Source organism: Pelobates fuscus, chromosome 3 (assembly GCF_036172605.1).
Source record: "Pelobates fuscus isolate aPelFus1 chromosome 3, aPelFus1.pri, whole genome shotgun sequence".
Classification (NCBI taxonomy): Eukaryota; Metazoa; Chordata; class Amphibia; order Anura; family Pelobatidae; genus Pelobates; species Pelobates fuscus.
The window spans coordinates 229,472,578-229,486,241 of record NC_086319.1 but is presented as its reverse complement, the minus strand read 5'-3'; the positions used below and the strand labels follow the sequence as shown (position 1 = coordinate 229,486,241).

General features: G+C 36.6%; 1 protein-coding gene across 5 annotated transcripts in view; it reads left to right on the top strand.

Moving 5' to 3' along the window:
- PCLO (piccolo presynaptic cytomatrix protein) overlaps window positions 1-13,664 on the top strand; it is a 378,876-nt gene that overhangs the window by 269,419 nt on the left and 95,793 nt on the right. For 4 of the 5 annotated variants that reach the window (XM_063448188.1, XM_063448185.1, XM_063448184.1 and 1 more), the window contains exons 7-9: window positions 220-2,392; window positions 5,572-5,589; window positions 10,085-10,218. In XM_063448188.1, coding sequence (XP_063304258.1) covers window positions 220-2,392; window positions 5,572-5,589; window positions 10,085-10,218 — 2,325 coding nt within the window. The remainder of the gene's footprint in view (window positions 1-219; window positions 2,393-5,571; window positions 5,590-10,084; window positions 10,219-13,664) is intronic. The other variant, XM_063448187.1, reaches the window with a different exon arrangement.

Sequence of the window (13,664 nt, the reverse complement as noted above, 5' to 3'; positions counted from 1 at the left end):
AGTCTATTAATCATAGGATAAAGTTATGCACCATGCGCTATTCATTCCTAGGAAGCATTTTATATATTATCACAACTGTAGCTGGTATCCTAATGCCTGTTTTAGGATACCTCTAACTTGCATTTCTTTAAAACAAAAATTGGAAGAGTATTCTTTACTTGTCAGTGTTTGATGTTTAGTTTACCTAAATATTTTCTATCTATTATATCTTTATTGCAGACCAAAACTATTCAAAGTGGTACCCAAAAGAAAGTGAAAAGAACCCTGCCAAATCCTCCACCAGAGGAAGCAAACAATGGCATTCAGTCGCCATATGGTACTGTTGGCTCTGTTTCCCGCAGAAGAATTTGTCGGACTACCACCATGGCTCGAGCAAAAATTCTTCAAGACATTGATAGAGAATTGGACCTAGTGGAAAGAGAGTCTTCAAAATTACGCAAGAAACAAGCTGAATTAGATGAGGAAGAAAAAGAAATTGATGCAAAATTGAGATATTTAGAAATGGGCATTAACAGAAGAAAAGAAGCCTTGTTAAAAGAGAGAGAAAAGCGAGAAAGGGCATATTTACAGGGTGTTGCAGAAGAACGGGATTATATGTCTGACAGTGAAGTTAATAGCACAAGACCTACCAGAATAGAAAGCCACCTTGGCTTAGAAAGACCACAAACTGCTCCTCAAACAGAATATACTCCATATTTACCACCACAAACTCAATCAGAAACACAGTTTGTTCCCCCTACAAGTCCTTATACACAATATCAATATCAAACCCCTACTCTGCTTACTCAAGCACCAACCCAATATTCTCAGCAATCCCCTTATCAGCAAACCCTATATCACCAAGTTTCCTCTTATCAGACCCAGCCAACATTTCAGTCTGTGCCAACTATGTCTTATACTCCTCAACAACAGTCAGCACCTATACAGCAATCTTCCTATCAACATCAGTCTCAAATGCTTCTCTTGCAACAAAAGACAAGGCAGGGAGCTTTAGATTTAGAACCCAAGATCCCATCACATTATGATGTTATTAGAAACCAACCACTTATAATAACACCCGCATCTGCTGACAGCAACTACTCAGTTTCTCATCTTGGCAACAAATACAGTAGTCTGGACTTACGGTTAGGGTTAGATGAAAAGAGTAGTATGGCGAGTAGTCCAATGTCTAGTATATCTGCAGAATCATTTTATGCAGACTTAGAACATCAGGCTTCCAGAAATTATGTTCTAATTGATGATATTGGTGAACTTACTAAAGGATCTGGATCTTTGAGTTCTGCATTTGGACTCCATGAAAAAGAGTTATCTAAAGCTGATCGCATTTTGCGAAGTGTAGACTCACGAAGGACTGCTGAGGTTACAGACTTTTTAGCTCCAATATCATCTTCCACTCGATTACATTCATATGGAAAAGCTGATGAAGATGCAATGGAAGATCCTTATGAGCTAAAACTTCTTAAGCATCAAATAAAACAAGAATTTCGCCGAGGTACAGAAACTTTGGATCCTCTTGCTGGATATTCACCATATTATCATTCTGACAGTCTTTATAGACATTTTCCTAAAAATGAGAAATATAGCATTAGCAGGCTCACATTAGAAAAGCAAGCTGCAAAACAGCTGCCCCCTGCCATCCTCTATCAAAAACAATCCAAGCATAAAAAAGCTTTGATTGACTCTAAAATTTCAAAATTTTCTCCAATACAGGAAAGTAGAGATATAGAACCTGACTATTCAAGCTATCTTTCTTCTAGTACATCATCAATTCCAAGTATTTCTTCAAAAGTAAGACTTCTTCAGGATGATATTACATATGGATTAAGGAAAAATATCACAGACCAACAAAAATATTTAGGCCCTAACCTTGCACAAAATCTTGGGGCAACTTTAACTTCCACTTTAAGGACATCCATGCAGGATGAAGTTGATAAACCTTATGTAAGTGGCAGTAGATCAAGACCTTCATCTAGGCCTTCCTCAATTTATGGACTTGATTTATCCATTAAAAGGGAATTATCAAGCTCTTCTTTGAGACTAAAATCTAATGAACCTGAAACATTAGATAGTTCCTTTAGTCATGTAGCACCTTCTGGTAGAACAAAACCATCCAGCCTTCCTATTAGTCAAAGCAGGGGGAGAATTCCAATTGTAGCACAAAATTCTGAGGAAGAAAGTCCATTAAGTCCTGTTGGCCAACCAATGGGAATGGCAAGAGCAGCTGCTGGTCCATTACCTCCAATATCAGCAGATAGCAGGGACCAGTTTGGTTCCAGTCATTCACTGCCTGAGGTGCAACAGCACATGAGAGAAGAATCAAGAACTCGTGGCTATGATCGAGATATAGCATTCATCATGGATGATTTTCAACATGCCATGTCAGACAGTGAAGGTAATCATGGCATCAGACTATTTTACCACTATCATAACACAAATCTTAATTTATGTGCATGGTATTAATTTATTTTTGGAGTTTCCCATACTATACTTTAGACATTTTTTTTCTGTTTCTTCTGTTGCTTTCATTGTTATGATCTTTCTAACTTATTGTTTTGAATATTGTAAATATTTTTGGTTGTGTCTTATGTTTTGCTTTTGTTTTTTTCACTCGTACAGTGTTATTTTATCATTCTTAGTATAAATATTACATATACATACTCCACACACTCATTTTTTAATTGTGAATGTTTCCATAAAGTATGTGTATATATATATATATATATATATATATATATATATATATATATATACACACACATATATATGTATTTATTTATATTAAACAAAAAAAATTAACATTTCTCTTCTGCAGCTAATTTTAGCATCTAATAACGATATCTATATCATCCTGGTATTAGCTAAAACCTGTGGGCTAATAGCTGGACCATTTAAATGCACAAAAAATATTATAGACCTTATGTCTGATGTCACATTTTACATAGCTCAGTAGTTTCTCATTCAAAAGAAAGGGAGTGCTTCTTTGCAAGTGAATGGAAACAGACAGTGACTTTCATTCAGTCATGCAATCCACGTCTATTGTTGCTACTATTAATTTACTTCATTGTACAGGAAGCCGTGAATGGCTTCATTTCTTGTCTTAATGAATCTTACTCGATTGAATGGAAAATTCTTGAAGACAAATTTAAAGATGAGTGTACTGTGAGATGCTTTCAATAAATAAGTGAGAAGCAATAAATGGGGCTTTGGATTTTAGAAAAACTTATTTTATGGATTAGACAGGTAATCAATTACCTTTAAATGGTTACTCCAATTATCATAATCACTACAGGCTGCTGCATAATGTCAGGAGTACCTGTCTCCATTTCCTGTAATGGGGCAAACCATTTTGCAAAGGTTCACCCTCTTACGTGGGACTCCATCGAGCACCAGGTCTTATGTGGTGCTGGCTTATGACTTCCTGCTCCTGCAGTGCTGCAAAAGGCCAATCCTACTGGTTACCAAATGGCTGAAAGCAACAGCTGACCATTCTTAGCCAATGAATGCAATTATGTGCATGTTTATAGCTGATTAAAGGGAAAGTATAGTACCAGGAAAACAAACTCGTTTTCCTGGCACTATAGCTTCCCTTTTTGTCAAGGCCCACCCCCGTGATGCAGAAGGGGTTAATAACCCCTTCTGTCACTTACCTGGGTCCAGCACCGATGTCCCTTGACGTTAGCCTATGCTCCTTCCCGCCGCTGTGTAATGTGCATGCTTGGCAATTGCATTAGGTTCTCCAGTGACGCTCAAAGTCCTCATGCATATCGTGGGGACGTCCAGGGTCGTTTAGGCGACCAAAAGTCGCCTTCAAGCCCGGAAGTCCCTCTAGTGGCTGTCTGGTAGACAGCCACTAGTGGAGGAGTTAACCCTAGCAGGTAATTATTTCTGTTTATAAAAACTGCAATAATTACCACTCTAAGGTTAAGGGTGATGGGAGTTTGCACCCAGACCACTTCAATGAACTGAAGTGGTCTGGGTGCCTACAGTGTCCCTTTAAATATGTTTTGGAGCATTATACTTCTACCTTTTAAGTAAGCAAAAAATAATTAAGGACAGGTGTGTTCTGCAAGGGTCGTTCACAGGGACCTTTATATTTGGCCCTGGGAATCAATGTGTGACATCACGTTCATTGCAATTTTCTGTTCAAGTAAACCCTGTCATGCACGAACAAGACAGCCAGAAGTAAAACATTGTAATCCTTAATCCTTAAGCTCTTTGCAATTATCTTCTAATTAAGATAATTATCTTTCTGAATGTGTGCAGCTGGCTTGCATATGTGCAAGTAGATCTCATTCATTTAAATTGTGAATTACTGAGCAACCATTGGGCATTCTTTGACATAATTCTACCTAGATGTTTTTGAATTGTGTAATAGATTAACTATCTGATAGATATGCCCTCATTGAGTTTTAGCATACAGGATGATACCAAATATTTTCTACACACCGAAGATAGATCGACCTCAATGTTTTATTGTTCTAAAACTCCTTGCTACTGACAACACATGCAACAATCTGCTTTGCCACATGCTATAAACTTTTGCAGCAGCAAGGAGAGTTTGATTCTACAACTGAATTTATAATACTGTAGCATGATATTTTCCACAATTGAGTTTAATAGACATCTTATTAAAAGTATTACTTAAATTTTATGTAAGGTTTTCTTTAGTGTTTTAATTTGTTTATTTGATGTTTGTGTATGTGCTCTGTAATAAAGATTTGCATGCATTGTTTGTTTTGTAATTGCTTCTAATTATCTTGAAGAAATAAACTGCATGTCTTTTCAGCTGCATGATAATTTATATAATGATTTATGTAAATATTGCAAAAAGCAACATACAGTATTTTGGTTTATTTGAAATCTATAGTTTTCCATGTGTCTTAATGTAAAATACAGTATTTTTGGTTTAATTACAAATAATCTGTATTTTGCCATATGTCATAATAATGAAAAAAAAAAATCACAACAAAATAACCATTATAACACAGATTGCCAAATATTCAGAATGTTTATTGCTTAGAGCAGGCAAAATAGTATGAAGAATGAGATTAATTGTTTATTTTAACAATAAGAATAATCTGACTACTTTTTTGATTGTAAGGACCCTCCCTGATTTAGGATATGTAAATAATAAATATTGCAATATAAACAATTGTACATTTTTGAATGCCACTTTTGCTAAGGCATTTCAGCTATGTCAGTACACATAAAACTATTTTAAGATGAATAACATTTATAAAAATTGTAAAACCTTTTCTCACTATCCAAATGGCTTTGTATTAGATGACACAAAAATAATATCCGAGAATATTTTTCTATACAACCTGATAATTCATTACCCATATATGTACATGAAAATTCAAAGATAAAGAAAGGTTTACTACAGTTATAAATAAAACATGTACACTCAGACAAGCGATGGATTCAGAACATACATTTTTGCTATGCTTCAAATTTTAATTAAAACAAAATTAGTAATAGTTTATTATTATTTAATTGGCAGACAATTTGTGGACATTTTTATGTTGATAAATGAATGTTTTTTTCTGTTTATTTTGGGAAAATCTCCAGACAATTCCTTTAATGATGGTAGGAGTCTTCTATTGCCAGTATTGTAGAAAGTCTGTGTACGTTTTGTATGTGCATGTCAGTTTTGTTCTTTATTAAGAGCGTACTGGAATATTAAAATTATTGTACAATGGATAGTTAGAACAGTACTTGCCAGAGTCTGTGCCCTAATATAGCATTTCATTTATGTAACAGAAACAGTGCATTTATGTTACAATTTAGAATGTGACATTTTACATTTTTCAGCATTGAAACATTGCTCTGGCTTAAGAAAATTGCAAAGTTTATATCTAAAAATACACCAGCACTTCACAAATTATAGCGTTCATCTTAATGGGTCTGTGCTTCTGAAGGTTTATATATTTTTTTTTGTCAAAGGCACAAATCTCAAGTTAACCCATCATGCACAAATCTATAATTATGCTAAGCATATCTCTACCGAAAAAATTCCATGACTTATAGAGGACAAAACTAAAATGTATGATAATGCAATTTTAAATGAATGATGCACAAATAGTTCCATGAGTGTACATCATAAGATCGTCTTTCACTTCATTTGTTTATATTCTTTCACACTTCAAAGTGAAATTCATCACAGTTTAAAATTATACATGTACATTTTGTTCTGTGAAAAACCTTCATTGATTTTCAATATCGAGATCACAGGAAAGGACTGCTTACGCTCAGTAAAATACATATTTAACATTCAAGGCATTGATATAGTAAAAGATAAATTCAATCATCTTGGAAATGTGGTTAATTTTTAAAGGATTGCAAAGTTTAAGTTATAATAGTCAGGATGAAAAAAAATGTGTTTATATATAGAATTTTTCAAGTTTAGTTACTCTTGACCTAAAATTTGCAACCCTCTTCTCAGGTCCCCAGGATTACCAATTAAGTGAACAAATCTGTTTTAGCTTTATATTAATTGGTTTATTATATGTGGCATTCAAAATGTCTAAATAATTAATTTAAGTTTATATCACCATCATTTCTAGGTCCTTATATTTTACATTTTAATTGTGTATTTTTTTGTTAAAGAGCCTAACATCTATAATCATTGAATGCAAATATCAGTCTGCTTTATTTGCATAACTCAAATCAATGGAATTATGTCAGGTGAAATGATTATGAAAAATACATAAACCATAATATTGGGCATACTTTGTTCTTTTGCTGCATGATGGAATTTGAAATCCCTGCTGAACATCATTTTTAAGAGGGTGCTACTACTAAAGTATAAAGAAGCAATCAATACACAAGAGTAGACTATTCCTAATCCATGTGTTATAACACAATATGTGGCAGAGAAACATATGTTTAAAGAGACAATATCTAAAGAATATAATATAATTAATATCTGTTTTAAAAAACACACGTGCAATTTTGAATTATAGTATGAATAATAATTTGAAGTAAAGGTCTTTTCACTTAGCAGTGTATTTTGGCTAACAAATGGGGAAAATTTTCAGCATAACCTTGGAGAATTGTTTTTATTTTTTTATTCAGCCATGTGTGACCTAAATGTTACAATTCTTTTGCCAATTCATCAGAATTCTCTGTTTAATAAATAGATTTCTTAGTCAACGTGAAGTGGTATCCAGCTAGCATATTATTATGTACCATTTGGAAACCTCTGGTGAAAGGCTGAAAATTGAATGGCTGTATATCATATATAAACTATAGGGACTATGGTATTGAATATAGTCTTTAATTCAACACATAGCTAGTTACGTTAAGGATGTACAATAATGCAATGTTAATGCCAATGTATAGTGATGCCTTAGAAAGAAGGTTTAAAACATGTCACTTTCTCATTACTTTGATGCATGAACAGCACTTTTAATGCTTGATAAGAACTAATAATAACACACATGCCTCATTTATACATGTCAGATTCTAGGTTTTTTTTGCACTTTACAATGCTTTTGCAGATATATATAAGATGCCAAAATACCAGAGTATTGCAGTATCCAACGATTCCTTTTTTATTAGACTAACATAATACTTAAAACACAAGCCTTTAAGAGTTTTCCTCTCTTCCTCAGGTCTGACAAAGAGAGGAAAACGCTTGAAAGTGTGCTTTTTACATATTATTTGTCTAATAAAAAAGTGGAATTCTCCCATATATAAAAGAAAATTGCAAAGTTCAACAGGAGGAAAAGACAAACGGAATCTGGATACATTTCTGAACAATATATAGAGTTTTAGTGATTTAAAACTATATCAGAATTTTAGCTAAAATAAGCCTCCCGGAAAACATATAGAATTCCTATTTTTTAATCTCTCCCTCAAGCCTAAATTTGGAAAGTAAGTTCACAAGTTGATAGAACTACCCTACTTTGCCTGCGGTAAGTTCATGCAGTATGATGGATGTTGTGGTCCATGAGTCTTTCAGCTTGCCTACAGCATTGATTTTAAAGTGGGGATGAATTTATAGGAAGGACAATCTTTCCAAGATAAAGTTGAAGATGCTGTGCTGCACATTGGGATAAAGTAGATGAATTCAGAGACAGTATGCCTTGTTCCCATGGTGACACTATACTATGTGCTATCATTGGAACAGGCTACATGAAGCTGATATCAGGAGATCGTTCTCTTTTCTTGGGACATGGAGGCCTTAAAGCTATGAGGTTTCATTGATATGTAATAACATTGGTCAAAACGTCATATCTTTAGGGCCTTCTTGCTGTAATAAAATTGACTTATTTACTGCAATCCTTGTATAGCCAACTGTATCAATACTACAATTCAAGATTTTTCACTCATATTAACCTGGGATTTCTTTAGACATTAAATAGAGAGGTAAAGTCGGAAAAACAGAATATTGTGAATTCACATGTAATATTATTTTTAAATAAATCTGCATGTTAAAGATATTTGGTGCTAACTATATAAAGAGAAGAAGAATCAATGCGTTTGCCATATGGTACCCAGAACATATTCCAAAGATTCTGGTGTTCTGGGATCAAGACTGCTTGTTTTTCATTAAGACAAATTGCACCTCCTTCCTTGTAGTTCAATCTTTGACAATTGTGAATATGTTTCACATTATTAGCATAACTTCTCAAGTAACTGTTGGCAGATTGCTATACTTAAAGCCATGCCACTGTCTATAGTGGTGTTGAAATTCTAATGATACAAACAAAAGTACCGTCTTACATGTAAGGTTAAAATCTATGTAAGTTAAATATACTATATGCAGAATAAACTGTGATACTAGTCTCTGTTTTATGCTATACCCAATCAATTTTCAGACTAGTGGCTAAAGTTATTTAGTCAACCTCTTTAGAAAATAATGTATGTATTTTGACAGTAAAACCAGAATTATACTACAGTATTTATAGTATGCGTTAACAGAAATTCTCAAACAAATATATCTCAAGATGTACTTTTTAATTTAGACGCCATGCTAATGATTTGAAAAATCTGTTTACACATGCTAGTAGTGTTATTTGATATATAGTAATATAGATTCATTCATCTACAATATTTAGCAGTGCGTGGCAAAGATATAAAAACAATAGCAAAGTGTCTGATTTGTGATATGTCAGGAAGAAAACAAAGGCCCCTCGGCAGGTTTTCAGTCCTCCCACTTGTATTCTTCACAGAAGGATGATGAAATGGCCCAAGTAAATTAATTGCTCTGGGGCCCTTATCTAACCTCTAGGCCCTAGGTACCGTAGCTTATGTTTAGAGTGACCCCATATTCACACTCTTTAACAGTTTATTTGAGTGAAGCCAGGAAGGGGGTATAGGATTTACCTAGTTGCTAATATGTACCTTTTGTACTATGGATTCTTTTGAAGAATTTTAGAATGTTTTGAATTGATAGGGTACATCTGAAATAGGTTCTGTACCATACACATATTTTAAATGTTATGGAATTTAAAAAAATGAATGTGTGATATGTCATATGAGTAAGTTCTCACAATGCTTTCAAAGGTAATGGCCAACCTTGGCATCTCCGGTATTTGTGAACTTTATTTCCAATGATTCCCAGATAGTTTGAATATTAAGATGGCTGAACATCAGTTCATAAATGTCTGTTAAGCCAAAATCAATAAAATAGATGTTGATTTTTGAACTGATAATATGCATATCATGATTTAGGGAGAGTATGTGCTTTTTTTAAAATGAAGACTATTTCCACTTTCTTGCAAAGGCTTAACTTTTTATAATACAATTTATATTAAGCAACATTAGTTATTTGCTTTTCTTCTATGCAATGTATACATGAGGCTATTTATGATTGCACCCAATAAAAATGATTAAGAATATCCACTGACTGAATGGCAAATGGTTTGTGGATCTTTTGTGTTCTTACTCATCCTTGCTTTGCTCACTACAGTGCCATGTTAAACGCTGCATGTGCATTCTTGCATCTCTAATCTTGCTTAACCTGCATGGTTACCCAATTCCATTTGCATGAAAATCTTTTGGCAAGATTTTGCTGTCTCCTTTCCCAATCTCATATATCAGGACAAAGATATTGACCTTTCCTTGATTTTCAAAGCTTACCATCTACGGCGGGAAGAAACAGACTGGTTTGATAAACCAAGAGAACAGCGTCTTGAAAATGGACATGGAATTGACCGGAAGCTACAAGACAAACTGTCTCATGCAAGGTCATCTCATCAGCAGGAGCAAGTAAGAGATTTGATGTCTGATGTACTACACCATTTGCATACTGTATATTAACTATATAAAAGAAACAATCACTCAGAATGCCATTAGAATCTTCTATTTACTTTTTAGCTTAGTATAATATAGGATGGGGTGAAGTCCATGAGCATTGGAACCCCCACAAATCTGGGAGTTGTTTATAATGTTAAATTTTAAGTGTGTGTGTGTGAAATTTCTTAGGCCCCTCTTCCTCATCACAAATCCACTCCTCTCTGTAAGTCCACATGTCCCCTCCTCCATATTCTTATGTCCCCTCCTCTTTCCAAGTCCCAACATTCTCTCTTCTCCCTAATTCCACATTCCTCCTATACGTTCTTATGTTCCTTCTTATTTCTAAGTCCTTATGCCAACCTTCTGTCTCCAAATCCCAATATCTTCTCCCTTTCTTAAGTCCACATAAACCCCTCCTCTGCAGAGTCCCCTCTTTTTTGTAAGTCTTCAAATCCCCTCATCTCCACATGTCCACTCCTCTCCCTAAATTTAAGTTTCCCTAAGTCCACATGTCCCCTTCTCTTTTCTAGTGACCATGTACTTTCCTTTTCCAAGTCTTATGCCTCTTCCTTTAAGTGCTTATGTCACTACTGTAAGGTAAGTAGGGGGACTGTGAGGTGGGTAGGGAGGCTGTAAGGTGGGTAGGTGGGTAGGGGGATAGTGAGTGGGTAGGGGGGCTGTGAGTATGTAGGGGTTCTGTAAGGTGGGTAGGGGGGCGGTATGGTGGGTAGGGGGGACTGTGAGGTGGGTATGGGTTCTGTAAGATGGGTGGGTAGGGGGGACTGTGAGGTGGGTATGGGTTCTGTAAGATGGGTGGGTAGGGGGACTGAGTTGGTAGGGGGCTGTGAGTGGGGAGGGGCACTGTGAGGTGAAAAGGGGGGCTGTGAGGTGGGTAGGGGTTCAGTAAGGTGGGTTGGGGCTGTATGGTAGGTAGGGGGACTGTAAGTGGGTAGGAGTTCGGTAAGGTGGGTAGGGGGGCTGTATGGTGGGTACGGGGACTGTGAGTGGGTAGGGGGGCTGTAAGTGGGAAGAGGGCTGTATGGTGGGTAGAGGGGCTCACTGACTCACTGACAGACAAACACACTGACAGACACACACACACACTCATTCACTCACACAGTCGCTGATAGACAGACACACACACACTCACAGATATACACACAGACTCACTGACAGACACACACACACACTGACAGCCAGAGCCAGACACACACACACAGATTATTTTTTTCTATTTTCATTTAAATCCACCCAGTCTCCCTATCTTTGGGAGAGCTGGGTGAATTTTTTTTACCCGGGGTCCAGTGGGGCTGCTGGCCGGGCAGGAAGGCAGGCAGGCGGTCAGGGAGTGCTGATTTGTGAGCTCTCCCTGCTCAGCCTCGTCATGCGCCGCAGAATGATGCTGGGGGCTCCCGGTATCACTCTGCGGCACGTGACAGAGGTAAGCAGAGAAGGCTCACAAATCAGCGCTTCTTCGCCGCCCGCCTGGTGTTTAGCTAGCCGCCTTCACTGAGGCTAACAAGGCAAAGAGCCCTACTGAGGGGGATTTCACTATTACCTATCCCCCCCTGCATGATTTCCTAGGGGGATGTATCCCCCTCATCCCCCCGGTGCTTACGCCCGTGGTGAAGTCGAATACATTTTGTTTGCCCTGTGTCTCATGTCTTTTGATCAAGTCAAAAGCATTTGCCACACTATCAAACTAAGGCTTGATAAACAGTTGATTAACTAGCAATACATACACACACAGGGTTATTCACTAAAGTGAGAATTGCCAGAAATTCAAACTGAATTTCAAATTCACATATGTGACATATCTTGGTTTAACCCCTTAATGACACAGGTCGGCATTGAAAACGCTTTACCAATTTGGAATTTGTGAGTGCATATATACCAGTACATTATTTTGAGTACCAAACAATATTTGCACTATGTTTTATCCTCTATTTTAGATACACCAGCAGAATCCCTAAAACATCCTATCACATATATATATATATATATATATATATATATATATGTATATAGAGAAAATATCCAAGATAGCACTCCAAGGACTTAGTAAAAATTAACTTTTATTACCTTAAACTAAAACAGCGAAAATCCTGATTTTCGCTGTTTTATTTTAAGGTAATAAAAGTTAATTTTTACTAAGTCCTTGGAGTGCTATCTTGGATATTTTCTCTACATTTTTGGCTGACAAGCACCAGGCACATAGGTTTCCAATAGGAGGAGTGCAAGATTATTTTTGTTTTTTATATATGTATATATATATATATATATATAAGTGTGGGTGCACTTAATATGAAAGAGGTTAATTGCAGTTGAACACACATATGGCGCAAATTCAAAGTTTCGCAATCACATGTCCAGAATAGCCAGCTTGTGCAGTGCATGCACGTGGACTGCCTGACAGTTCCAAATTGCCTGAAATAAAATGTAAACATTTTTGTAGCCATTTTTTAAAATAAAATTATTATACTTACCGGTAGTTCATATATATATGTATGTTTATGTGTATATAAATATATATATATACACATGAACATACACCATTACAGGTGGTCCTCACTTTGCAACCTACCTGTTTTGCGACGGCTTGCACTTACGAAAAGCTCTCTAGCATGGGGATTCAAGGGATTCCCCATGCTAGAGAGCTGGTCTATGTTTGGAGAACTTTCACGTTGGCCTTCTGTGAGATCTTCAATAAAGAAAATCTTTTACAAGACCTAGAGTGCTGGCTACCTTTATCTTTTTGGTATATATATATATATATATATATATATATATATATATATATACCAAACACAGTGGCGTACACATGATCCATGGGGCCCTGGTGCGAAAAGTGGTCCCCCCAAGCGCTTACTCTGTGTGGGCCACACATGGCAGCGGGCACCTGGTCGCAGGGGTCGCAGGGCTGCTACCCCTGCAACCACGGTATGTACGCTAGTGCATGCAGATACACATACACTTAAAGGACCTCTATAGGCACTCAGATCACTTCAGCTCAATAAAGTGGTCTGGGTGCCAGGTCCCTCTAGTTTTAACCCTGCAGCTGAAAACATAGCAGTTTCAGAGAAACTGCTATGTTTCACTAAGGGTTAATCCAGCCTCTAGTAGCTGTCTCACTGACAGCCGCTAGAGGCGCTTCCGCGATTCTCACTGTGAAAATCACAGTGAGAAGATGCTGGACATCCATAGGAAAACATTGCTTTCCTATGGGCGGTTTGAATGTGGCCGCGCATGCGCATTCAGAGCTGAGAGGCGGATCGGGGCAGAGAGATCCCCAGCGTCAAGGGAGCCAGGTGCTGAAGGAGTTTTAACCACACACACACACACACTCTCTCATGAACAGACGCATACACACTAGCTAACAGACACACACTCAGTGACAGACATACATACACACTCACTTA